The 22,937-nt window shown below is 35.4% G+C and overlaps 1 protein-coding gene across 1 annotated transcript in view; it reads right to left on the bottom strand.

Annotated features, from left to right (window-relative positions):
- Positions 1-22,937, bottom strand: part of CSMD1 (CUB and Sushi multiple domains 1) — a 1,094,767-nt gene that overhangs the window by 501,760 nt on the left and 570,070 nt on the right. Inside the window, exon 5 of the mRNA XM_071548449.1 lies at positions 22,264-22,471. Coding sequence (XP_071404550.1) covers positions 22,264-22,471 — 208 coding nt within the window. The remainder of the gene's footprint in view (positions 1-22,263; positions 22,472-22,937) is intronic.

A 22,937-nucleotide genomic window follows, 5' to 3' on the forward strand; every position in this document is an offset into this window, starting at 1 on the left:
TTTAATAGTGAAACTTCAAAGACAAATATTCTAGTGTCTGCATTTACAGCAACTCAGTTAAAAGACAAAATCATACCAAGAAGACCTCACTTCATATCATTATTTCACAAAAACAAAACAAAATATGCAGAAAACTATGTTTTATTTCATCACAGAATAAAAGTTTACTTTGAGGAACAGCTTTGCATTTTCATTTCTTATCTGAATTTCTCTTTTATTTTGATTTTGTTTTTCCCTCATCTGGAAAATAAAGCAGTGGGATTTAAGAAACATCCATCCATACTAGAGGACTTGAACTGCTGACAAACTGCACAAAAGAATTCATGATTTACATATATTATTTTAATCGATAACATGGTATGAGTTATTTGGTTGAATATTTTTTCCCAACACCACAGAGAGAGAAAATCTTACAAAATAAATTGTACATGAAAGCACAAGAGAAGCCTAACAGAATTTGTTTCCCATATCAATTTAGTAGGAGAATTCGTAAGAAACCATTCTATATACTTTTAATAACAAGCACAACCTAACATATGACTAACTTCCACTTGTTTATTTTGGCTACCTTTCTCAAAAACACTTGATGCAATTCTTGCAAATGATGCACTAAAATCAAGATAAAGAAGTTAGTTTACCAAAGTACCAGATATGACATCACTGAACACTGGCTTCCTTCTCAACTTTGTGTAGTTCTAGTTTTGATTTTTTAATATTTTTAAGCATCACTTGACAATTACGTACAAGAATTCTAAACATACATCCAACTTTCATTTTGGACAAGAAGGTATACTGTAGGAAGTAGACTGTATACTTCCCAAGCTGTATACAGTCAAGGGAAAGTCATTGGATAAGACTGACGAATTTGTACTGTGACTTCTTCTGCCCCATGGAGAAATCTCAAAGTGGCTTGACTCTATGTCCATTACTAATGGAAAAACCCAGGTTCTACAGCAGACACCATGAAGTTTCCAGGCCAAAACCACACCCTTCTATCTCTCTTACTTCCTATGACAAGTTTTTGCATTTCATTCACAGACTAGAAGTGTGCAAGAATTCCTTCTTGGGAATGCCACCAAAATACCACCTATCATAATGCACTGGAAGATGTAGTGGGTAGGGTTTAGTTTTCCTTTGTTTTTAACTAGCTCTTAATAAAATAAGAATTTAATTAGGCTTTTCTGACCTTATAGAATGTGCAGTTATAGCCATTTTAGTAATAATCTTCTAGATAATGGCCAGTAACGTTTTTCATTCAGATCTTACTTCCCAGACATCCTATCTCCTGTTCCACCATTGTCCTTGAGAATATAGTCCATAAGAACTGGAATGCCTGTACTCATATGCTGTTCAGCCATAGAAAAAGCAGCATCATATAATACCAGGTTGAAAGAAATCAACATGCAAATAACTAATGAGCAAAGAAAACACCAGTCAACAATGGCAGAATATTTTGCTTGTCTTGTTAATCAACACCATTACTCTACAGTCAAGTTTCTCATAGGAGACCCACAAGACACCTTCTACAGCCAAGTCTGGAATCTAAAACTAAAAATTCAGACTGAACACTAAACATCACTGATTCAGGAGAGAGGTCAGTTTTATTGCAGTTTTCTTCCAGCTAATCTCTTAATGTTGCACAAAATTATTTTCTCCCTGTCTCATAAGAACTCACATGCTTATCAGCTCTTTCCTTTTTAATACCTTTTTAGGATCAACAAGTACCTATTGAGCTTTCTTTGCTTTGGATTATTTAAATGGTTAAAGTACGCAAGTGGGAAAAAATAATTTGAACAGCTGCCCTGTATTGAGTTTTCATATTTTGGTTTTCCACTTCATTGCATAAGAATGGATTAGGCACACAAAAGTTTGTATATTTCATCTAGCAGTTAGCCTAATAAAAGATATTACCTCCTACTGAGAACCTTCTCTATTTAGCCACCAAAAGTCACTAATGTTAGTGTGTCATAAATCACAATAGCATCTGGAAAGCCAGATGAAAATCTGGATACAATATTTCAAAACTATAAACCCCAACCAAAACAACAAAAAACCCAAACAAACCAAAACAAAAAACCAAACTACAAAAACCAACAGCCAGTGGTAGCAGCAAGAAATCTGTCCCATGCAAAGTGGTAAGGACATTATTTTGTTCAACTTGGTGCAAATATGCTCTCACTGGTATAGAACTCCAGACAAACATTACAGTATATTCCTAAGCAGAATTCCATATGCTTATGCTCCATTTCCTCCCATATAACACTTTTTTTCTATTGTTCTTCCTTTTTTCCAATCAATATGCTGTTTTTGTCTTAGTTTAACAGACATAGGCCCATCAGATATGCCCATTGTTTCTTTTGAAAATATTTCTATTTATTTGTGTATCTTTATATATAGTGTATAGCTTACATGGATTTAGCTCTTTTTTGTTCACTTGAGATTGGTACAGTCACCAGAGAATAAAAACTTGAAAAGTGGCACAAAGATCACATTTTATATAGTAGAATCTAACTGCAGGTGCTGCAGAAATCATCTGTAGGATGTGCAAGGATGCTGTGGGCCAAAGCCATTGCCAGCCTTAGCTACACCAAACTGCCTCTGTGCTGTCACCAAATTACGCGTATGCAGCTGACTATCAAGGCAGCTCAGAAATCATTAACGTGCTTTTCCTGAAAAAAGGGTATAAAACAGGGTTCTGGGGTTTTATGACACTGTGAAGCCTCTGTTTGGCCAGACTAAGCCTGTTTGGCTAGATTATTCTCCAGTTAACAATATTTATGATTGCTCAAAAGGAATTAAAACTGTGGGTTAGATCAGATTTGGGGGGTGGGGGGGTTGTTTTGGTTTTTGTTTGTATTTTGGTTTTGTTTGGTTGTTTTTTTTTTCTTTCCCAGCATTTCAGTCAAAATCTGTCACTAATTACATCTGAACATAACACAGGATTTCAGAGCAGAAACACATGCATTTTCAGTTTCTTTAGCTACCCAATCTGTTGACAGATCACTCTCACACAGAAGTAACGGTTGGAAAACTGGTGGAGAGTAAATACTACAACTTGATAAAACTGTCTAACCAAGTCATTGTACAACTCCAAAAAAATAAGGTACACATAATGACAGATAAAATGATGAATGAAATATATTTATGAATTCAAGTATGTCAATACTCCTATATAATCTATGCCAGCAGTAGCATGACAACTAATTAGCTTGACTGGGAAATATGCACATCTCTGAACAATGAAGAAATTGATATGCTTAAGTTTCAGACAAGCATCTTTACTGTTCTCCTATGACTCTTTCTGAATTTTTCAAAAGCATAAAGATGTGTTCTGCTGAACACACCAAAACTAAATTAAAAAAAAAAAACCGTACTGTGGAAAACAAAACCCCAAAGGACTACACTATATTTTTTTCTAATGTTTAATACATAACAACTTATATGCAATCTCTCTTAACTATTATTGAGTTAAAAGAACAGAAAATAATCCTTATCAAGCTGCTTTCATTTCAAGAATTCAGAGAAGATACAAGTAGCTTAAAACTTCTAAAAAGGGTTCTATGTTTTATATGATTAAATATACCTTGTATTTCAAAATAAGGGCGTGTACTTTTTTTTGGTGATAACTTTACCAAATGTAATGTTTATAATATTTTTTCCTAATGAAGATGACCAAAATGTGGTAAATGTGTAATTCCACTGTTTTCCTTAGAGGCTAAATTTTATCTTCAGAAACTGCTAGTTACTCAAAAAATTTATAAACATAAAAGCTTTACTAAAAATCTCCCTGCATTTGATATCCCCTTGCTGGCAGTATGTAAATAGGAGGAATCTTGCATAAGCATCTTTACCCTCTCTACATTATTCTCTGTGATGCAGTGCAAAATACTGCATTTTTTATGGAAATATAAAATTTCATTATGAAAATATGAAATAAAGGCACAGCTGCAGTTAAATGTTAAATGTCAAACGATACTTTTTTCTCCATACTTTAGAGAGTGGAAAGCACACACACTACCATTTGCAGTGAGCTTCACCTCTTTAACGTTAGCTGCTAACTCCTGCTGCTGACTTCCTCTCTGGCTAGCTTAAGACAAAGTTAAAAAGACTGATTCAGAGTTACAGAAGAATAAAATTTGGAATCAGAAATGCTAGTGTTGTACTCTCATGATATACATTTGTTAAAAAAAAAATCAGACTTATTGAAGACACAAATCTGAGCTGAATCAAAGTACCATTATTTGATTAATGTTTCAGTGGTTGACATATTTTCATCAAGATCCATTAAATGCTACAGATTTGTCTACTTAAAATTATTTTCCAAAAAAGGGGAAAAAAAGGAAAAAGAAAAAAAGAGCTGAAAAGGTGAGAAGGTCAGCACTCAGCTGAGGTATGCTGATATCATTGTGCGAACTCCTACCTATAAAGATGTTATAGAGTGGAGAAAAAAGATATAATTGTGCCAGTTGGGTTTTTCTCCTATAAATTGTATTGAACTGCAAAAAAATAAGAACTGTGGCAATAAAAGAATGTTGATCTCTTTGTGATTTATAGGACCTGACCTCTTTATAATGCTTATAAGTTCCTAGACTCATGGTTGAAGCTTACTAGTAAACTAGAAGGGCTCATTGGCTACTTATTTCCAGATATAAAGTAAATAAGTAATCAACTTTGTAAAAAGAAGAATTGAAATTAAATGAGTCTGCAATTAAAATCTTACAAATTGTAGAACATACATTTATGTATTTAAAAAAACAGGTAATAATTGAATATAAAACTATTTATGTTCCATGTTTTAGCTGATAAAAAGAATGTTCATGCAGAAGCATATCCTACCTAAATGTAATTTAAAAAAACCAAGAAAACCCAAAACAGACAAACAAGAAAACTGATGATATCTTCAAAGAAGCCATCAACAGTTAAAATAAGCACAGCAAGCACCATTGTGTTGTAGTGGAGCTAAGGCTAATTATTAGAGACAGTGATTAAGATACTGAATGGGGCCCTCTGTTTTTTGTAAAAAGTCATTTGAAAGAGTTCTGCTAAGTGAATACTTTGGGGAAAATAAATACTAGTTTGTATCAGTGAGTGAAAATATTTAGTTCTAAATTAAAGTTGAAATGGGATGTTTTCCAGCATGATAGCTTCATGGTGGTAATTCTGTTAAGTGTGGCTAGATAATTAGAGAAATAATAATTAGGAATATTAAAATAAATAAATACAGATGGTACATTCCATTTATCAAATATTATCTTCAACTTCTTTGAACAAAGAAATGTTTGTTTTTCTCCTAATTTTACAGGAAATGCCTCTAAAATAAAATACTAGAATTTTTTTTTTGGCTCTGAAAAAAAGTTCTCTGTAATAATCCTTTATCATAATATTACATTAAAAATTAAAACAAGTAATTTTTAAAACTGTTCAGATTTTCAGTTTCTATTAGTTTTTACAAAATGGAATAAAAAGCTCCCACATTCCTTTTTTACTGATGCATTTTAGATACATACTGACTGTATTTCTGTCTCTCTGCCTACTTTTCTGTTCAACTTGTGATTTATATTCTCCTCACCTCCACAAGCCCTCTCAAGAGCTTCTAAATGATGCAGCTGCTGGGTGGGCCAGATGTACCCTATTTCTAGTAACATGCTGAGAATAAAAATGATTATTTGTTCGTTAATGTTTCATACCCTATTTTTCAAAATTTACTTTCTCCACACCTTTTGGAGGTTTTGGATTTGTACAGCTCATCCAGTAAATATGGCTAAGTACCTCCTACAAACGCAACTGTATCATTGCCTTTCAACTGGTAAAACTATTGGCTCATTCTTTATATGAAGCTACATCAAATTGGAGTTTCTTTTTCTTTTTAAATGAAAGAAAGTAGAGGGAATGTAACTCTATTGCTAAAACCCCTAGTAGTCATGCTATATTTTCAAAGGTTTCTCTTCTTTACAACAAAGCCTAGGTAAATTCCTGTTGACTATATATATTAAATACAAAACAATCCAGCTTTCACCATGTACATCAGTGATTAAAAATTTCAGAACACTTTCCCAGCTGTGAATGTAAGCAGTATTCTATATTTTACAGTACTGTTTTTTGTCAGATTAAGCATCCTTAAACCAAGTCACATATGAACACAAATGCAGTTATTGGCACCTTTCAGTATGTTGAATGCTTATTGCATATGAGCAATACCTGTTTGTATTGATCTAAATGTCATCTTGAAACCAAAATCCTTTGAATATGACTATCTCTGTGAGCTCCTCACCTTAATGAGGAAACAACTCCCTGCTATGCACAACGCTGTCAACCACTTGTCATAAGCAAGGAATGAGTGTGTTACTGCTGCACTTCCATGGCTGACTGTTTCCAAATCAAAAACATGCTCCTTTAGACCAGAAAATGTTGACAGAAATTAGTGTTGCCATCTGTATTCAAGCCACATGTAGAAGGTCGGTCAGGTTTGGCTGTTCAGAAATGGGTCAGAGGCTGAGGTCATTGGCAGCTCATGACAGTGATTTAATGTAGAAAAATGTAAAATGTTAAACAAAAAGACTCTCAGGGAAAATATACACAGACATTAAATACGAGATGTAGAAAACCAAGCATGTGATGGAAGACAGAGAAGCCAAGTCAGCAGCAAACCTGACATGCCAACCAGCTGATATAAGTGTAGGGGGGTCTGTGTGTGTGCTATAGAACAGAAATCATTATACACCCACATTGATGGATGGATGGATGGATGGATGCATGGATGGATGGATGGATGGATGGATGGATAGATGATAGATAGATAGATGATAGATAGATAGATAGATAGATAGATAGATAGATAGATAGATAGATAGATAGATAGATCAGGATCACAGAATATGCTGAGTTGGAAGGGACCCATAAGGATCATCAAGTCCAACTCCTGGCCCTCTGCAGGACATTTCAAGAGTCACACCATGCACATGAGAATGTTGTCTAAATACTTCTTGAACTCAGACAGCCTTGGTGCTGTGACCACTTCCCTGGGGAGCCTGTTCCAGTGCTCAACCACCCTCTGGGTGAAGAATCTTTTCCTGATATCTAACCTACACCTCCCCTGATGTAGCTTGAGGCCATTTCCTTGGGTTCTGTCAGTGGTCACCAGAGTGAAGAGATCTGTACCTGACCCTGTACCTCCCCTCATGAGGATGTTGTACACTGCAATGAGGTCTTCCCACAGTCTCTTCTCCAGGCTGAACAGAATAAGTGCCCTCAGCTGCTCCTCATACAGCTTCCCCTCAAGGCTCTTCACCATCTTTGTTGCCCTCCTTTGGATACTCTCTAACAATGTGTTATCTTATATTGCAGTGCCCAAAACTGCACACAATATTCTAGGTGAGGTCACACTACTGCAGAGCAGAGCAGCACAATCCGCTTTCTTGACTGGCTGGTGATGCTGTGCGTGATGCCCCTCTAGAACATAGTTGACCCTCCTGGCTGCCAGGGCACTGCTGACTCACATTCAACTTGCCATCCATCAGGACTTCCAGGTCCCTTTCCTTATCACTGCTCTCTGTGTTCTCATTCCCCAGTTTATACATACAAAGACTGCCCCTTCCCAGGTACAGAGTCTGGCATTCTTGTTAAAACTTCACATAGTTGGTGATTGCCAATCTCTCATTTGTCCAGTCTCCCTGCAGGGCTTCTTTGCTCTTTAGGGAGTCAACAGCTCCTCCCAACGTGTACCCAACCTGATATGTTTCCTCCATAAACATATTTGAGACCACATGCTGTTAGAGGTATGGTGCTGTTCTTTGGCTCCATTCCCCAAAACTGCCCTCTGACAGCTACAAAATTAGTCAAATTCCCACTAGATCTCCAATGTCTCAGGAAAATCCTATTGGGAACAGACTGCCTTTGTTTAACACAGAGGACAGGAAACTCCATGCTGGTTTGTACTTTTCTACCTCTCTACTTGATACAAATTCATGCTCTGGAAAAGGATCTTCGGGGTTTTGAGTGGATTCAGCAAGAATCTGCACTTGAACTATTTACCCCCATGTCTTCATCCTCCTAGGGCCTTTAAATATACTGTGGGACAGCTTGACTTGCTTCATACTGGTAAATGTTAAGGTACATGAATTGACAGTCCAAGAACAGAAATATAAAAGAAGTCCATATAAAAATGGAAAAAGAGACATTTTTTCTTGATTCTCACAAAGATATTTTTCAAAATGGATGGTCTACAAAAGTGCATCCCAAGATAGCGAGTTCCTTTGGTTTCCTTGACTGCATGCCTCTGCTACCTGTTCCAAAGTGGGTAAGTTTTTATAGGATTCACTGGACAGTTTCTTTCCTTTTTTTGCTAGAATTCCCAACAAAGTCTGATAACAAGATGTGGCACTCAGTGCTCTGGGCTGGCAGAAGGTTAGATTGGCCAGTTGTAACTTAATAAAAGTCACAGAAAACAGAAACTCATATCATATCTATGCTTCTTTTTTAGATTACATCAACCAGTTCCCATCCAAGCAACATTCTTATGCTATGCTCCAGGATATCATAAAATAAAACAAACAAACAAAATCAAACATCGGAGCAAATGACATGGGACCAACAGGTAGCCTGCTTAACACTGGCAGTGGCACGGAAAAAACAAACGCCTGCTACTGTAATGCTTTTTCCATTTCACAATATTAGTTTGCAGCCATGAATACAATGCTATTTGCAGAAGATTTGAACAAAAAATCAAGAATAATTAAAAAAACCTAAACATAATTTTCTGAAAAACTAAAAAAAAAATATTATACTATCAAAGGAGAAGTTGTGACATTACATTTTGCAAGCACTTACTGGGAACTGCAATGTGGTAAGAGTTCTTCAGTCTTATAGACAAAGGCAGTACTTTTGGCTAGAATCTGAAGCTAGCCAGGTGCAAGCTTGGAAATAAGATGCTTGCTTTTAACAGTAAGAACAGTTAACCATTAGAACAGATTACAAAATATCTGAAGGACTGGAAAAGACTGAAATATTTTTCTGAAAATATATGGTCCTCTTTGGATGGAGAATTGTTATACTTTTATTTACACAGGTCAAGCAGTTAAATGCCACTCTGACACCCGATCTCGTCTGATCTCAGAAGCTAAGCAGGGTCAGGCCAGTTAGTACTTGGATGGGAGACCTCCTGGGTGCTGTAGGTTCTAGTCCTGAGGATTTCACTGTCTCCATCCAAGTTCACTCAGTCATGGCAGACGACCTTAGGAGTTAAAGGGTGGGGCCAGTTCTGCGCACGCTGAGCCTCACCTAAAACATCCACTGCGCAGCTTCGAAGGACACACCCACATGGGTAGAGCCCTTCCCAAAATCTTTGCACTTGAAGCCTAGAGATCACATTTACACAGGTCACAGCTGATCACCAGAACGGAAATATCTTGTTCCTAAATATGAATTTCATATCTGTTACCCAAATTTTTCAGGTTATGATATCTTAAAAAAGCATGCAGCAGTTTTGCATCAGAGGTGCATAAAAAATTACAGGTGTTTTGGTCTATCAAAAAGAGGAGGTACATTGAATAAAGATATCTAAATAACAAAACCAAAACAAAACAAAAAAATGGTCCTGTTCTATATACTTTGAACAAACTCTTGTCCAGGGACACCCCCTTGTCACGGGGGAGAAACTTGTGTGCCCTCATGAGGTTGTGTGCTATACTGGCGGTGGTTTGTGCCTCCGGTAGGGTCTCCCATGCCAGACAGGTCTCAACTGAAGGGTCAGACAAAGTGTATCCACAGGCAGGATGGGCTCGCTAGGCCTCTTGGCAACCATCCTAGGAGAAAGAAAACTCCAAAACCCAGGCATATGGAGCTCACTTAGCCCTGTAGGGCTATCCATCTAAGAGAAGGATACTCTAACCAAACCTACATCTGGAGGTATTCGCTGTCACCATCCAAACTCACTAGGCCTTGGCAGATGAACTGACTACACACTCTACTGCTCAGGCAAACCCAAAAACAAAAGTCACTTTTCAGGCATTGGCTTCATGATTAAAAACTCCATCACCTCCAAACTTGAAAATTTGCTAACAGGTCATTCTGGTCACGTTATCTTCTTATGCATCTCACTAAACAACAAACATGTTGTCCTTTTTAGCATCTGTGCCCCAACTCTCCAAGCTGACCCAGTGTGGGTAGTGCCCTTCCCAAACCTTCCTTTGTGAAGCCTAGCCATGATGATGATGAACAAACTTCATTCCTGAGAAGGAAAAGTTTCTGAAAGAATATCCATATTTGGAAAAAAAGCAGGATCTGCAAACTCTTTGTAAGAGTTTAATATCAAACATGTAATTTTTTAATCTTCTGAGAAAAATTAAAATCTTTTTTTTTAATGAGAGATTCTTTTTGTTTTAAACAAAAAACATTGGGGCTTTTCATAAACAAAAAGCCTTTTAACAACAAAATTGTAAACAACTTTCGTCAATGTCTAAAATTTGACAACAACTTGAGGTTTTTTTCCGTTATAGAACCATTTAAAATGTAGCTAAATCCCCAACACAAACAAAACTTATTAATTCAGCTCTCAAGTCTATGTAGATTTGCAGGGCTTTACTGCTACTTACTGTACACAGAAAAATTAACATTTTTAAGAGCTTCATCTACCCCAATGGGATTTTAGTGGATTGTTTTCAAACACCACAGCTGAAGAAAACACACTACCCATGTTTTTTATTACCATATTGGTACCCAGGGGGCACTGTGCTAATTCTAAATATTTATTGTGAAGACTTGTACATCAGTTTCTAAGAAATCAAGAAATAATAAGGTCTGTCTCCAGCATTCTAATTTTGGTCTAATGCCGGTTTATGTACACCTTTAATATGCTTCACAAAGGACTCTTCATTGCAATACTGTACTGAGAACCATGTAATAGGGACTCACATGAATGGCTTGAGCATCCTTTTCCTCTTCTATCACTGATGAGGTTATGAGGGCAAGTATTTTTCATATCAGTTGAATTCTATCAATTTGTCAGTCTGTAATTAAGCTAAATCATTATAAAAACACATGCTTGCCTTGAAATTAAATTCAATGTATGTGAAAGTTCTTTGCTTTTCTTCATTTTTCTTTCTAGAAAAGGCTTTCCTTAACTATTCGTCATGGCTGAGCAAAAAAGAAATAAATTGGAGTATTTGGAACGACATCAAAGGAGTCTTATCATCTTCAAGGAGATAATACTAAAAGGACATTTTACCATCTTTTAAATAGTTCTAAGACATAGGCTGGTCATAAATGTTAAGTTTTGACCTCAGAAACAGAAAATGGCGATCATGATATTCAATACTTCCACCTTTTTAGTAACAATGCATATAAGGTTTTAGAATTTTCTGTTGGAAAGCTGCTGTGAGTTATATATATGTGTGTGTATATGTATGTAGATGTATATAATATACATACTATATAGATATAGACATATTTTTTATCTGCCAAAATGGAATGCTATACTTTATCAAAAATTAGCACATTTCAAAAGTAAATAAAAGAATTAGGGTTTTTCCCTCAAAGAGTGAAGATGAGTAAGTAAGGATGTTTACAGTCTTAAATGGTATCCAAGCACTGTTTCAGTTTATGAAACTGACATGCATCTCTTGGTCTACTGTAGAAATTGCTGGAATTACACGGTTTATAAGAGGAAGAGTTTTGAGAAACTCCTGTTGTACAACTACCAGATGAATATTCTACTTGTGAAGTGGTGAGGTTTTGAAATAAAATTATTCAAATTAATTTGTTCTTTTAAAAAAATAATTCCTCTGGTTAAACAAGACTGAAACTAATTAAAAAGGGTCCCTAAATAATTAAAGAAGAAAAGGTAGAAGCTTTTAAATGTGCTTCCTTACAGTATTTCATAAGCTCAAATCATCTTTTTGTTTATGTTTGCAAAACACTGGTATAGTACTACTACTACAAGCAGTAGTGTTTTTTCTTATAGCACAAGAAAATAAATACAAACATTTAAAATACATTCCTTTTCAGGACATGGAACCTACATTTTGGCACTGATATTTTAAAGGTTTTTTTCTGAATGAGGACTAAAGTCTGAATTTTAGAAACAGCACTCAAAGTATATTATTGATACAACATTCAGCATAATTGCAGATGAAAGAAGAGCTGAAAGTGTTGAAGCCAACTATATGAGAAATAAGGACCACAGTAATAGCAAAACTTTGCAAAATTCTTGTCTGAAGATAAGAGTTACCATGACATAGAAACTCTATGAATAAAGCACATAAAAGACCTACATTTTAAAGTGGTACTCAATTTGTTTTAATCATGAGACATTTCTTTCTTTTCCTTTAATATCCCACATAATGCACTCCACTTCTCACCTCAATATATATAGCAGCAGTTCTACTGACCTGAGTGTTTAAATGCAAACCAGTAATTCAGTTTCAGAGCATGGTTAGATATAAGAGCATTTGGTGGCATAATTAAAAACCCATGTCAACTTTTATGTATAAGTGGGTCAAACTAAAAATGGCATTCTTTATTCTTGAGTGCTTAACTCTGTAATATTAATGATATTTTTATATACATGGAAAGATGACAAATGACAGTCCAGTAAATCTGCAAATATGCTCTCTAGAATATATTCCACTTCTGCTTTGGCATGCATTAGACACTACACTGCTCTCAGTCAGCTAAATAGACAACTGCAGATTATTGTGTCAATGTAACTAAATATGCAGTTTATAAACCTGATTTGAAGTTATTTGAATTAATTTACATGCTACTTCCTATATGGTTTTTGAGGAGATTTGACCCTGCCATTCTAATTTCAAAATAAAGGTGCAAAAGTGAATATGTTCTAAACAAAAGTGTGGCTTTTGCTTTGACCTAGAACAATAACTGAAACAGAGCTTTGCTTTTACTACGTTATCTATACTTTCTAAATGTACTGAATACAAAGCAAAACTATATGCTTAATCTCCTCCAAATGCAGGTGATCACATATCTGTACATGAGATTTTGTATAAACTTAAAATTAAAAAATTCCACCGTATTATTCTGATTTTCATGTAATATTTTACTGTATTGTTTCTAATTAAAAAAAATAATAATAGGGTCATATCATTTGAAAGAATTTTTTTTTTTCTAATACAAGTTCCTGCTTTCTGGTGAGGAAAATTTACATGTTTTCCTGTCCCTTCCACTTACTTCACTAAAATTGGGATGGAATAATTTGCCAACTTTATCAGCATACTGAATAGCTTTTTAATGAATATATCCATCAGAATCCAGTGTGCAAAAAGTTATCTTTAGTAGTTCCATTTTTGTTTTAGATGGTTTACATTTGGAATCTCCACTTTTCACTGTGGTGCTGTAGCAAGCTTGGCTAATCTAGCAAAATCCCTGGGTTTTCTTTTTATTCACAGCAAGTTGCTTTCCCCGACAAGTTGCCTTCTCCCTTGCCCACCTGGAAGATTGGATAAAGAGAAACAAAATCTCAGTGACCACTACACATCATATCTAAACTTTCTGTGCTACAACTACCACTTTAAAACATCAGAGATACAAAACAGCACAGTCTTTTCTAAGTGCAGACGTCTGCAGAAAACCCATTAAGTTCAATCACTAGCCTACTGTGCAGGCATTAAAAAGAGAGTAGCCATCAATAAACATGTTATTTAAATTCAATTTAACTTTGTTTTAGAGTCAAAGAAATAATCAATGTATTCTGTGTGCTAACTAAACAGAGATACCAGGGGCCAAGGTATTTATTAACTGTAAGAACAGTTCATTGATGGGTGTACTCTGAGCTGCTGTAGATCTCAGCACTGCTTTCAGCAGAAAAAAAACATGCAACAACTAATGGATAGCCTAAAAAGCTTGCAGTGGAAATTCGGGAAGAGTTTTCTGGAAAAGTATATGCACTTTTGTGTATCTTTTGGGAAAGAAAACAACTCTAATTACATAACAAAACTCTTATGTACCATGTTTTAGTAGTTTTTAGTACATCCAGGAAAAAATAAAACAGACCTATATTCACACTTGATTTTCATATTCTAAAATGTTATTCTTCTCTTAAAAAAATCAAGCTGTATTTAAAAAAAAAAACACAAAATTATATATTTAAAAAAGGGCAACAGCTAAATTCTAATATATTTTAAATACAACAGTACTTTAGAAAAGAACAGTTTGGTAAATTACCATTTTTCATCCTCATTGAGTCTAAAGGGAAAAGAGGCCACTACTCATACAGGCTGACGGTAATGGATAGACTCTGCATAAAAGCAAGAAATATCACAATTCATAAATATTTCTAAGAAAGTTTCTGACCTGGATACACTGGTATGCGCTATTTCATCCTCAGAATACATTTTACTGAATCCAATGTCAAGAATTTTGCAAGAAAATGAAGCTAATGCTATAGATATTCTAGAACAATGCAACATACCTAGTAGAAGGAAATTTTAGGAGCACTCAATGGCCAGGGTTAAAAAAAACTGTTTAGAAATATAGTAAAGCTAGTTGAATTTTAAGCAATCTGAGATATCTGCCAATGTATTTAAACGTTGTTTGCATACTTAATTTTAAAATCTAGTGGTTTTCATGTTATTTTAAATGTGGTGGAAAATTATACTATAGGTCACAGTCCTTCCTTAAGTGAGTTCCCTCACTCTTATGTTCCTGTCAGTTTGTGATGTGCTATGAATTAAGCTTTTATACCTCTTCAGCACAGTTGGCTGTAAATTAATAGGTGCAAAGAAAGCAATACTGTTCTGTGAATTAAGCATCAATTTACTGCCTCTGTACTTCACACTTCATACACCACTCATATGCTGGTGTTAATAGCTAAGTGGTCTCTATGTCTTTACAGCTAGCACAGACAAGAGTGTGCATGAGTTTAGTCACTACTACTAGCATGAAGTATATTTACCTTCATATTAATTTTAGGGTCAAAATCCTTGCAAAACTTTCAACATAGTCTTATGGATACAGGTACTAATAAATTTTTTTTTTTAACATGAAAGTACTACAAGAGATAAGCAGGGCATTTTAGATATGCTTTCCTTAAATACAAGTCTAAGACAATCTTTGGCAAGATTTCCATGTCAGATATGATCACAAACTAAACATATTTATTATCCGAGCCTTAAATAGATTTGTCTTTGCAGCAGGACTCTACAATTTTTTTTTATCAGATTAAACACAAGATTAACAAATAACAGAAAGCTGTGATCCAAAAGGAATAATGGGAAAGTGTTTTGTTACATTTCTACCTGGAGCTCTCAGTAGCATTACATACCTCTCTCAGCCCTTGCCATCACTGTATGCAACAGTATCTGGGTAAAGACCACATGATATGGATAGAGCTACCATGTGTTTTCCAGGAAAGAGGAGGGTAGGCCAGGATTCACTTCTATCCTACACAGCAAAGGTCAGTGTACAGAACAGTTCTGTCTGTAGGAAGAGGATAGGAGGGGAAATGTGCCTTCTGGGTCAAAGTAATATTGGTGACAGTGTTATTCCCATGGGTCTAGGATGTTTTTGTTTACTCTGTCCAGTGTGATGGCTGACTCAAGCACACCTCCCAGGCTCATTTGGGGTGTCACTCTGCAAAGACTCCTCTGACCAAGAGCACCATATTCCCCTGCCCCCCCCCCCAAGCAGCCCAAAGCTGCTTCCAAAATGTTAGCAAGACTATAAAATCTGTCATAGTATACCCCAACATAGCCAATCAAAATTGTTTTCATGTTAAGATTCCTTCTTGTCTCCTAGTGCCTCAACTGAAAGACCTTATTCCCTCCAATACCTCCTTTCTTCCAGTTCAATTTCACCAACTCAGAGATCACATATAAATTTGGACGTTACATTTGAGCTTACTTTTGAAACCACTGCTTGCACTCTTTGTCCTCTTCATTACAGTCATTTTAGTAATTCGACTCTGAAAGTGTGTCATTGCAACTACCAAAGCTCATCTCCTTATAATATGTACTGTAGTATTTATTATACACTTAAATAATAAACAAAAACCTCTCATATGTTCCTCTGTATCAAAACAATTAAAAAATTGTCATATGGATGCTGAAAGGAAGACAATGTGCAGGGTGGTAGAAAGAGATGTAACCCTGTCTTAAGATACCAACTTCTTTGTAGCTTGTCTTATCTACATTTCTTATTTTTTCTTTTTTTTCTGAAGGTACTGAGCAGTGTTCACTGTATTTTCCCAAGTCTACTTACAACTGTGGATAATTCAGTTTTTCAAGTAGGTATTTGAATGCCTGCAGAAAATCCATTTTGGAACATGATGATTTTGATAAATATAGCCAAGTACAAGATATATCACTGATGATACCATCTTCTTAATCCTTATTATGGGAAAACTGTGGGAGTGAAGAACCTGTTTATCTGCATATGTTTGAGTTTAGCAACTGCTATGGAAAAAAGAAGTGGCTATAGACACTGAGTTAAAACATGCTATTTCCTACTCAAGGAATTTAAAAAGACTCTGGAAAGCAATACTCTAAGAACTCAGGCACACCAGTTGTCTGTATGATGTATTTAGTATACATAGCTGGTATCCTATGCAAAACACCCTGCCAATTTTCTTTATAAATTCCCTAATCAGTGAGTGGGACAATCCTCTCTGAGACTATGTTTAACAACTCTGAGACCAGAAAGACATTCTCTCCAAGATTATAGAACTCTAATGGCACTCCAGTTCAGCACATTGTAAACTTTTGATGCACCATTTTCACTATGACGATACTACATGGTTGACTTATGTTTTTCAGCCTGTAATCTATTAGAAACCAAGATCAACCATGAATTGTCCACATTTATTTTGGGTAAGTTTTAACAGATTTTAAGCTTAAACCATTGAACATGGCAGGAAATGCTGAAGGAGGATGCAGAAATATTATGGACATGTTGGTGGAAGGGAAGAGAAGAGACCAGTGGAAGCATAGGTGTTGCCAACAGAAAACAGCTGTGAGAAACTAGAAAAGATAAGCACTAGTACCAAAGGCAGCAACAAGAAGAACTCAGAAGCTGGGGAAAAGAGATAATCTGCTGAGCCTTTTAAAGTCACATGATGTTTGTCATATTTCTTATTTTGGGGAGTTTTCTGTCATTTATTCAGTTTGCACTATGTAAATGCCTACTGATGACGTGTACTATATCAAGAGTGTGAACAAATGATGTATGGAAGAAATCTGTTAGGAAAAATTGACCAAACTTTAATTCTAATCTGGTAAATAAACATATTATGAATTGAAAAAACTTAATATTCTGTCACAATCAATGCATTTTTCAGTCTTAAAAATCTGTTCATAAAGATTCACATTCTATATTTGTCCCTCACTTTAAAAGTGTCTTTGTGCTTCCAATGTTTCTTGGGGATTTGGAATTGAATAATATTTATGTTAAATCAATTTTAAAAGTTTTTGTTTTACTGTATTTGATATGTTGGGTTCAAATGCTAGACAGCTTTAATGATATTTGCAATTGGGAAATATTGTGTGATGTTTTATCTCGTAATTGAAAACTTTGTAACATGAAAATCAATAGAAAGAATTTTGGCAGTAACTATGTAACTTGTTTTCCAACAACAAAAAAATAAAAGAAAAGAGAAATGTGGTTCATGGCAGGTCTGATAGACAGGTTATCCAGTAAAAAAGCTTATACTTATTGGACTCAATTTCCTAACCAAAATAGGTAATAGGGGAAATCTAGTTAAAAGCTAAAGAAAGGTAAGAGCTTCCAAAAACTAGTAGACCGCAAGAGAGCCCTTTACCAAGACAAACATATGACTTTGCAGTTTCACTGGTGACAAAAAAAAAGTGGGATGGTCATCCAAATATCTCTAAAGAGGCTTAAACCAAGTAAGTAACTCACATAAATTAATAAAAAATCTGATAAGGTTCTCAAACCCTATCTCAAAGCTGGAATCTAACTGCCTTCCTTTTGTTGTGTGGCCATGGCATATCCTTTCTCACCTGCTATAGAAGGAAATGAAAATAGCACCTAATATTGGCATAGGTAGGTGACAAGCCTTTTTCTTGTGTACAACAATTTTATTGAAGGTGCATCCACAAGCAACACATCTTTTCACAGTAAACCGATAGATGGTGCTCTTTAGCTGTCTAATTATGTAATTCTAAACTAAACATTCAGCTCATATGTCCGGAACTACTGCCATACGTGTTTATAAAAAAAGTGATTTAGAACATTCCATTATCTCATGCTTTACTTTGCTATAGACCTCTCACAATAAGGGTGGTAATTCAGATAGATATCTATAAATAGGACAGGAAACATTCAGATCAAAAGCCTGTATTTTGAAATATATCTGTTTGGACTTGTGTATTTATCTAAGAAAAACAAAATAGCATGCAACTGTTATAAGAATTATTCATTAATATAGAAATAAGAAGTAAGTTTCATATATCTCCAGGTATTTATGTAAAATTGTATGCCAAGATTACAGCAATTCATTATTGCTGCTTCCAAGTCACTCTTACATCCACATACATTTTTATGGCCCTTCATCAGGATATTGAGGTGATTTATAAGGAAGTCAGAATAATCTTGAAGGTATTTTTAGATACTATGAAGAAATTAATTTAAACTAACAAGTATGAAGTATAGTTCATTCTTCTGCATTGGCAAATACTGACAAAAATGTGAAGGATAATGATGTTGGGCTTAAAATCAAGGACAGAAAGATAAATTTAGTATTATAAGGAAAAAGAAAATAAATGAACAAAACTTGTTTGATGTTAAGGTTCCAAGTTAAATAAAATAATAATTACAGAATGATTCTTAGTATCATAATGACCTCTCATGCACAATGAAACCATCTAAGATAATCTAAAGATTTTGTAAAAATTATGGCAAACTCACATTTACATGAAAAAGCCTGAATTGGGTCTATCTATGCCCATGTGAATTGCCCAGCTTTACCTAACGTGAAAATAATAATAAAAAGGGGCAAATAAGTCAACATCTTCAAGAAGGTTTACAAATATGTAAAGCATATAAGTAATATGTTTAATATTACTATTATATAGGAATAAGAGAAATCATTTATATAATCACTATAATATAAAATATCTTGTATACATATTTTATAGACACATCAGATTACCTTAGCATTTAGATTCTACTTCTAGCATTTTCATTGTTTAACTTAAAAATTTCCATCCAGTTTTTACTGCAACCATGCCAGAACTGTTTCTAACCTTGTGGATATTTTTGGAGAGGATAATCCAGACCTATTGCATCATACGCTTAGTAAAGAATTGTCAGTCTGACATTATTTTCTTCATTCTTTCTTTCTAGCTTTTACCGTGCTCATAGATGTGTCTTTCTCTGTCCTTCACTAGGATAATATCTGGCATATTTTAAATTAAATATTCCATTAAGTGAAAAAAACCAACCATAATTACCTGACCATATTAATGGAATATTTCTCCTAATACAGAATAATGTAGAAAACTGTTGACATGATGCCAGATACAATAAAAGCGAGCAATTAAGAAAAACTCACATTTTAAGATGCTACACCTCTACACCATTAGTTTTAAGTATGGAACAACTTCACATTTAAACAAACAGCTGATTTTAGCAGATTACAACATGCACTACATTTAGCATGGCTCTAATGTCGCTATGGTAACTGTTCTGGCTTAAATATAGCTGAATGTGTTGCTTCATTTCAAATTATCCAATTATCTTTTAAACATTTCTTACAAAACTCTTTATAGTTTCCCCAAACTTTCATCAGTGATCCTGTACTAATCCTGATCCTATCCTGTATCAGTGATACTAGTACTGTTTAATATTCATCAATGACCTGGACAGCAGGTTCAAGTGCAACCTCTGCAAGTTTGCTGATGCTACCAAGATGTGATGAGGTTGACACACCTGAAGGATAGGATGCAATCTAGATGTACCTGGAAAATCTTGAGAAGTGGGCGCATGGAAAACTCAAAAAGGTTCAACAAGGCCAAGTGCAAGGTGCTGCTTGGTATCACCACAGACTGGTGGATGAACAGATGGATATAAGCTGGCAATGTGAACTTGCAGGCCAGAAAGTCAATCTTATGCTGGGCTGCAGCAAAAGCAGTGTGGCCATCTGGTCAAAGGAGGTGAGTCTGTCCGTCTACTCCGCTCTCATGAGATCCCATTTGAAGTGCTCTGTGTCCAGCTCTTCTTCAGCACAGGAAAGACAGAGCAAGTCCAGAGGAGGGCCACAAAAACCATCCCAGGGCTTGAACACCTCTCCTGTGAGGAAAGCCTGAGAGAGGCTTCTCAGTCCAAAGAAGAGAAGGTTCTGTGGAGACCTTACTGCAGTCTTTCAATACTTAAAGGAAGCTTATAAGAAAGATGGGAACAACATTTTTAGCAGAGTCTGTTGCAATTGGACTTAAGAGGGTAGATTTAGACTAAATTTAGACTACACAAAAGACATTCTTTACAATTAGAGTGGTGAAACATTGGCAGAGGTTGTCCAGAGAGCTAATAGGTGCCCCATACACAGAGCATGCAAGGTCAGGTTGGATGAGGCTCTGAGCAACCTGATCTAGTTAAAGATGTCTTTCCTCATTGCAGAGCAGTATGACCAGATGACCTTCAAAGATTCCTTCCAACCCAAACTATGGTTCTATGAGTTTAGAAGCTTATAAAAATGTCTAGGTTTTAAAGACTGGAGTTTAGTATTAATAAGAAAATAAAATCTCCAACCCTCAGAAAACAAATATCAGAGGAAGCAAGAGAAATGTTGAGAATTGTAGGAGAAATAAGATACATATAATAAGATACTTATTATAGCTCTGATTTCCAATGTAACACTGGTAATATCATTATATGAGATCAATGCAGAATATGTCTCCACTGGTCACATTCTTCTACCTCATATATTACCAGAAATCTTCAGGAGAACAGATATGGTCAGATGACTTTCTGTAAATGTAAAGTTATAGATATATTTACATGTTTACAGTTCAGTAATAGACCAATTACTTGCAAGAAAAGCACAATATGTTGCTAGGCGTCTATTAGAGTCTCTTACACAAAACCAAATGGATAGACTTTTATGTTCTGCAGAAAAATTACATTAGTCCTTCCACTTCTAGGTTTCAGCTTCTGGTCCTTAGAACCCCTAAGAAGAAAACATCTGCACTGATGAGGCTTGTTGTTGTGCATGTGTCTGTGTATGAGAGAGAGGCAACAGGATACTCACATATTGTGCCTCAGACAGTCAGACATGAGCACTCAATTACATACAAAGCAGCTTCATTGACTGCTATTACACAACTTTTGGTCTTGTGGAAATGTTAGAGAGCAATCTTGTGATATAGATATACAAATATCTTCTAAATAAAGTTTTTACATATTTGCCTGGCATAGTTACCACACATTTTTATTTGATAGGTTTTCATCAGATCAGATGCTACCTAGAACTTCACAATTATTAATACATTGCACTGTGTAGCCTGTTATGACACCAAAATTATAGTGAGATTGCTTCCTATCTCCAGAAACGCATTCTGGAGATAATACTCATCAGTCATCTGTGAGCAGATCTGCATTTTTTTCTAACATTCTCTAGCAATGGTGCATATGTCAAGCACAAGACGTTTTCAGAGATGAAAAGAATGAAAAACCTGCATATGTAGCATGCTGAGAAATCATAATATGAACTTCTGCAGTTTAATCCATTCCCATAGACAGAACTATTGTCTTTTATTCAGTACAGAGAATGTAGGTTTACTACTAAATTTACTAAGGCTAAGCAAACTGTTTTAACATCAGCTAACATAATAATGCTTGCATACATGAGTACATGTAGGACAACTGAATTATAGCCTGTTTAGAGTAAGATGGCATCTATTAGGATTCTAGATATTCCTGGTTTTCTATGGGACTGCCTTTTGCTCACTACTTTCATTGTTGGAGTACAATATCATTATAAGCTCTTCCAGGCACAACATCAGAAATTAATACCAAGCTCAAATGCATAACACTAACAAATGCTCACTGATAAGATACCTTAAAAATATAGTTTTTAAGATGGAGGAAAATAAGAGGAAGTATCAACATGTGGAAATAAACAGAAGGAAACAGCTTTTTTTTTTAAAGTTCTGAAAGATGAAAGGGGCCAAATAAAATGCATAAAAATGGTCTTACTAATAGGTAGAAAATATCTTAAATATCCTCTATTATCTTTTCAAAACAGGCACTAAAATGAGAAAACAATAAAGTGACATCTTTACAAGATCTCTGACTTACCATATCGATGGTGCTTCTGTTCCACTGATCTCTAAGAAGTCATATCCTTCCTCTAACTGGAAGTCAGTGAAGACTAAAGCAATGGTATCTCCTGGTTCAGCCAATATGGTCCAGGTGCAATCGGCATTATTTTCATATTCAGAAGGGAAGTGCGGACTTGAAATAGTTCCACTTGTCCCACGGAGTGTCCCTCCACAAGCTCCTTCAGCTGATGAACAAAATATCAATTACTAGGGAAGTTGCACTTTAAACAAGTGAAGCATCATCCTTGCTTATGCCATAGCAAACCCAGCTCTTTTTGCATAGTGTACTCAAACATATGCAAACACAGAAACAAAATATTATCCAAGTGAAGGAATAGAACATCTTCTGGCCCTTAAGATGCAGAGGTTTTTGGCTTGGATTTTTTGAATTCTTTTCCTTCTTGATGTCACTTTAGCAGCAGGGTAAATAAGAATGAAGGTAGGCAGAGACACCTAGTATGAACCGATATGGAGAATCTGGCTCTGTGACACTGGACACAAAATCACAGAAACAGATTCCTTTTTTGATACAAATTTAAAAATATTGTGCATAACACAAGGAACTTACAGTCTAATTAGGGTAATAAATGAATAGCTAAGACAACAGAGGAGTAGAAGTAGAGCTGCTCTTCTCAATCACAACTGTGATTG

Source organism: Pithys albifrons, chromosome 2, assembly GCF_047495875.1.
Source record: "Pithys albifrons albifrons isolate INPA30051 chromosome 2, PitAlb_v1, whole genome shotgun sequence".
Lineage (NCBI taxonomy): Eukaryota > Metazoa > Chordata > Aves > Passeriformes > Thamnophilidae > Pithys > Pithys albifrons.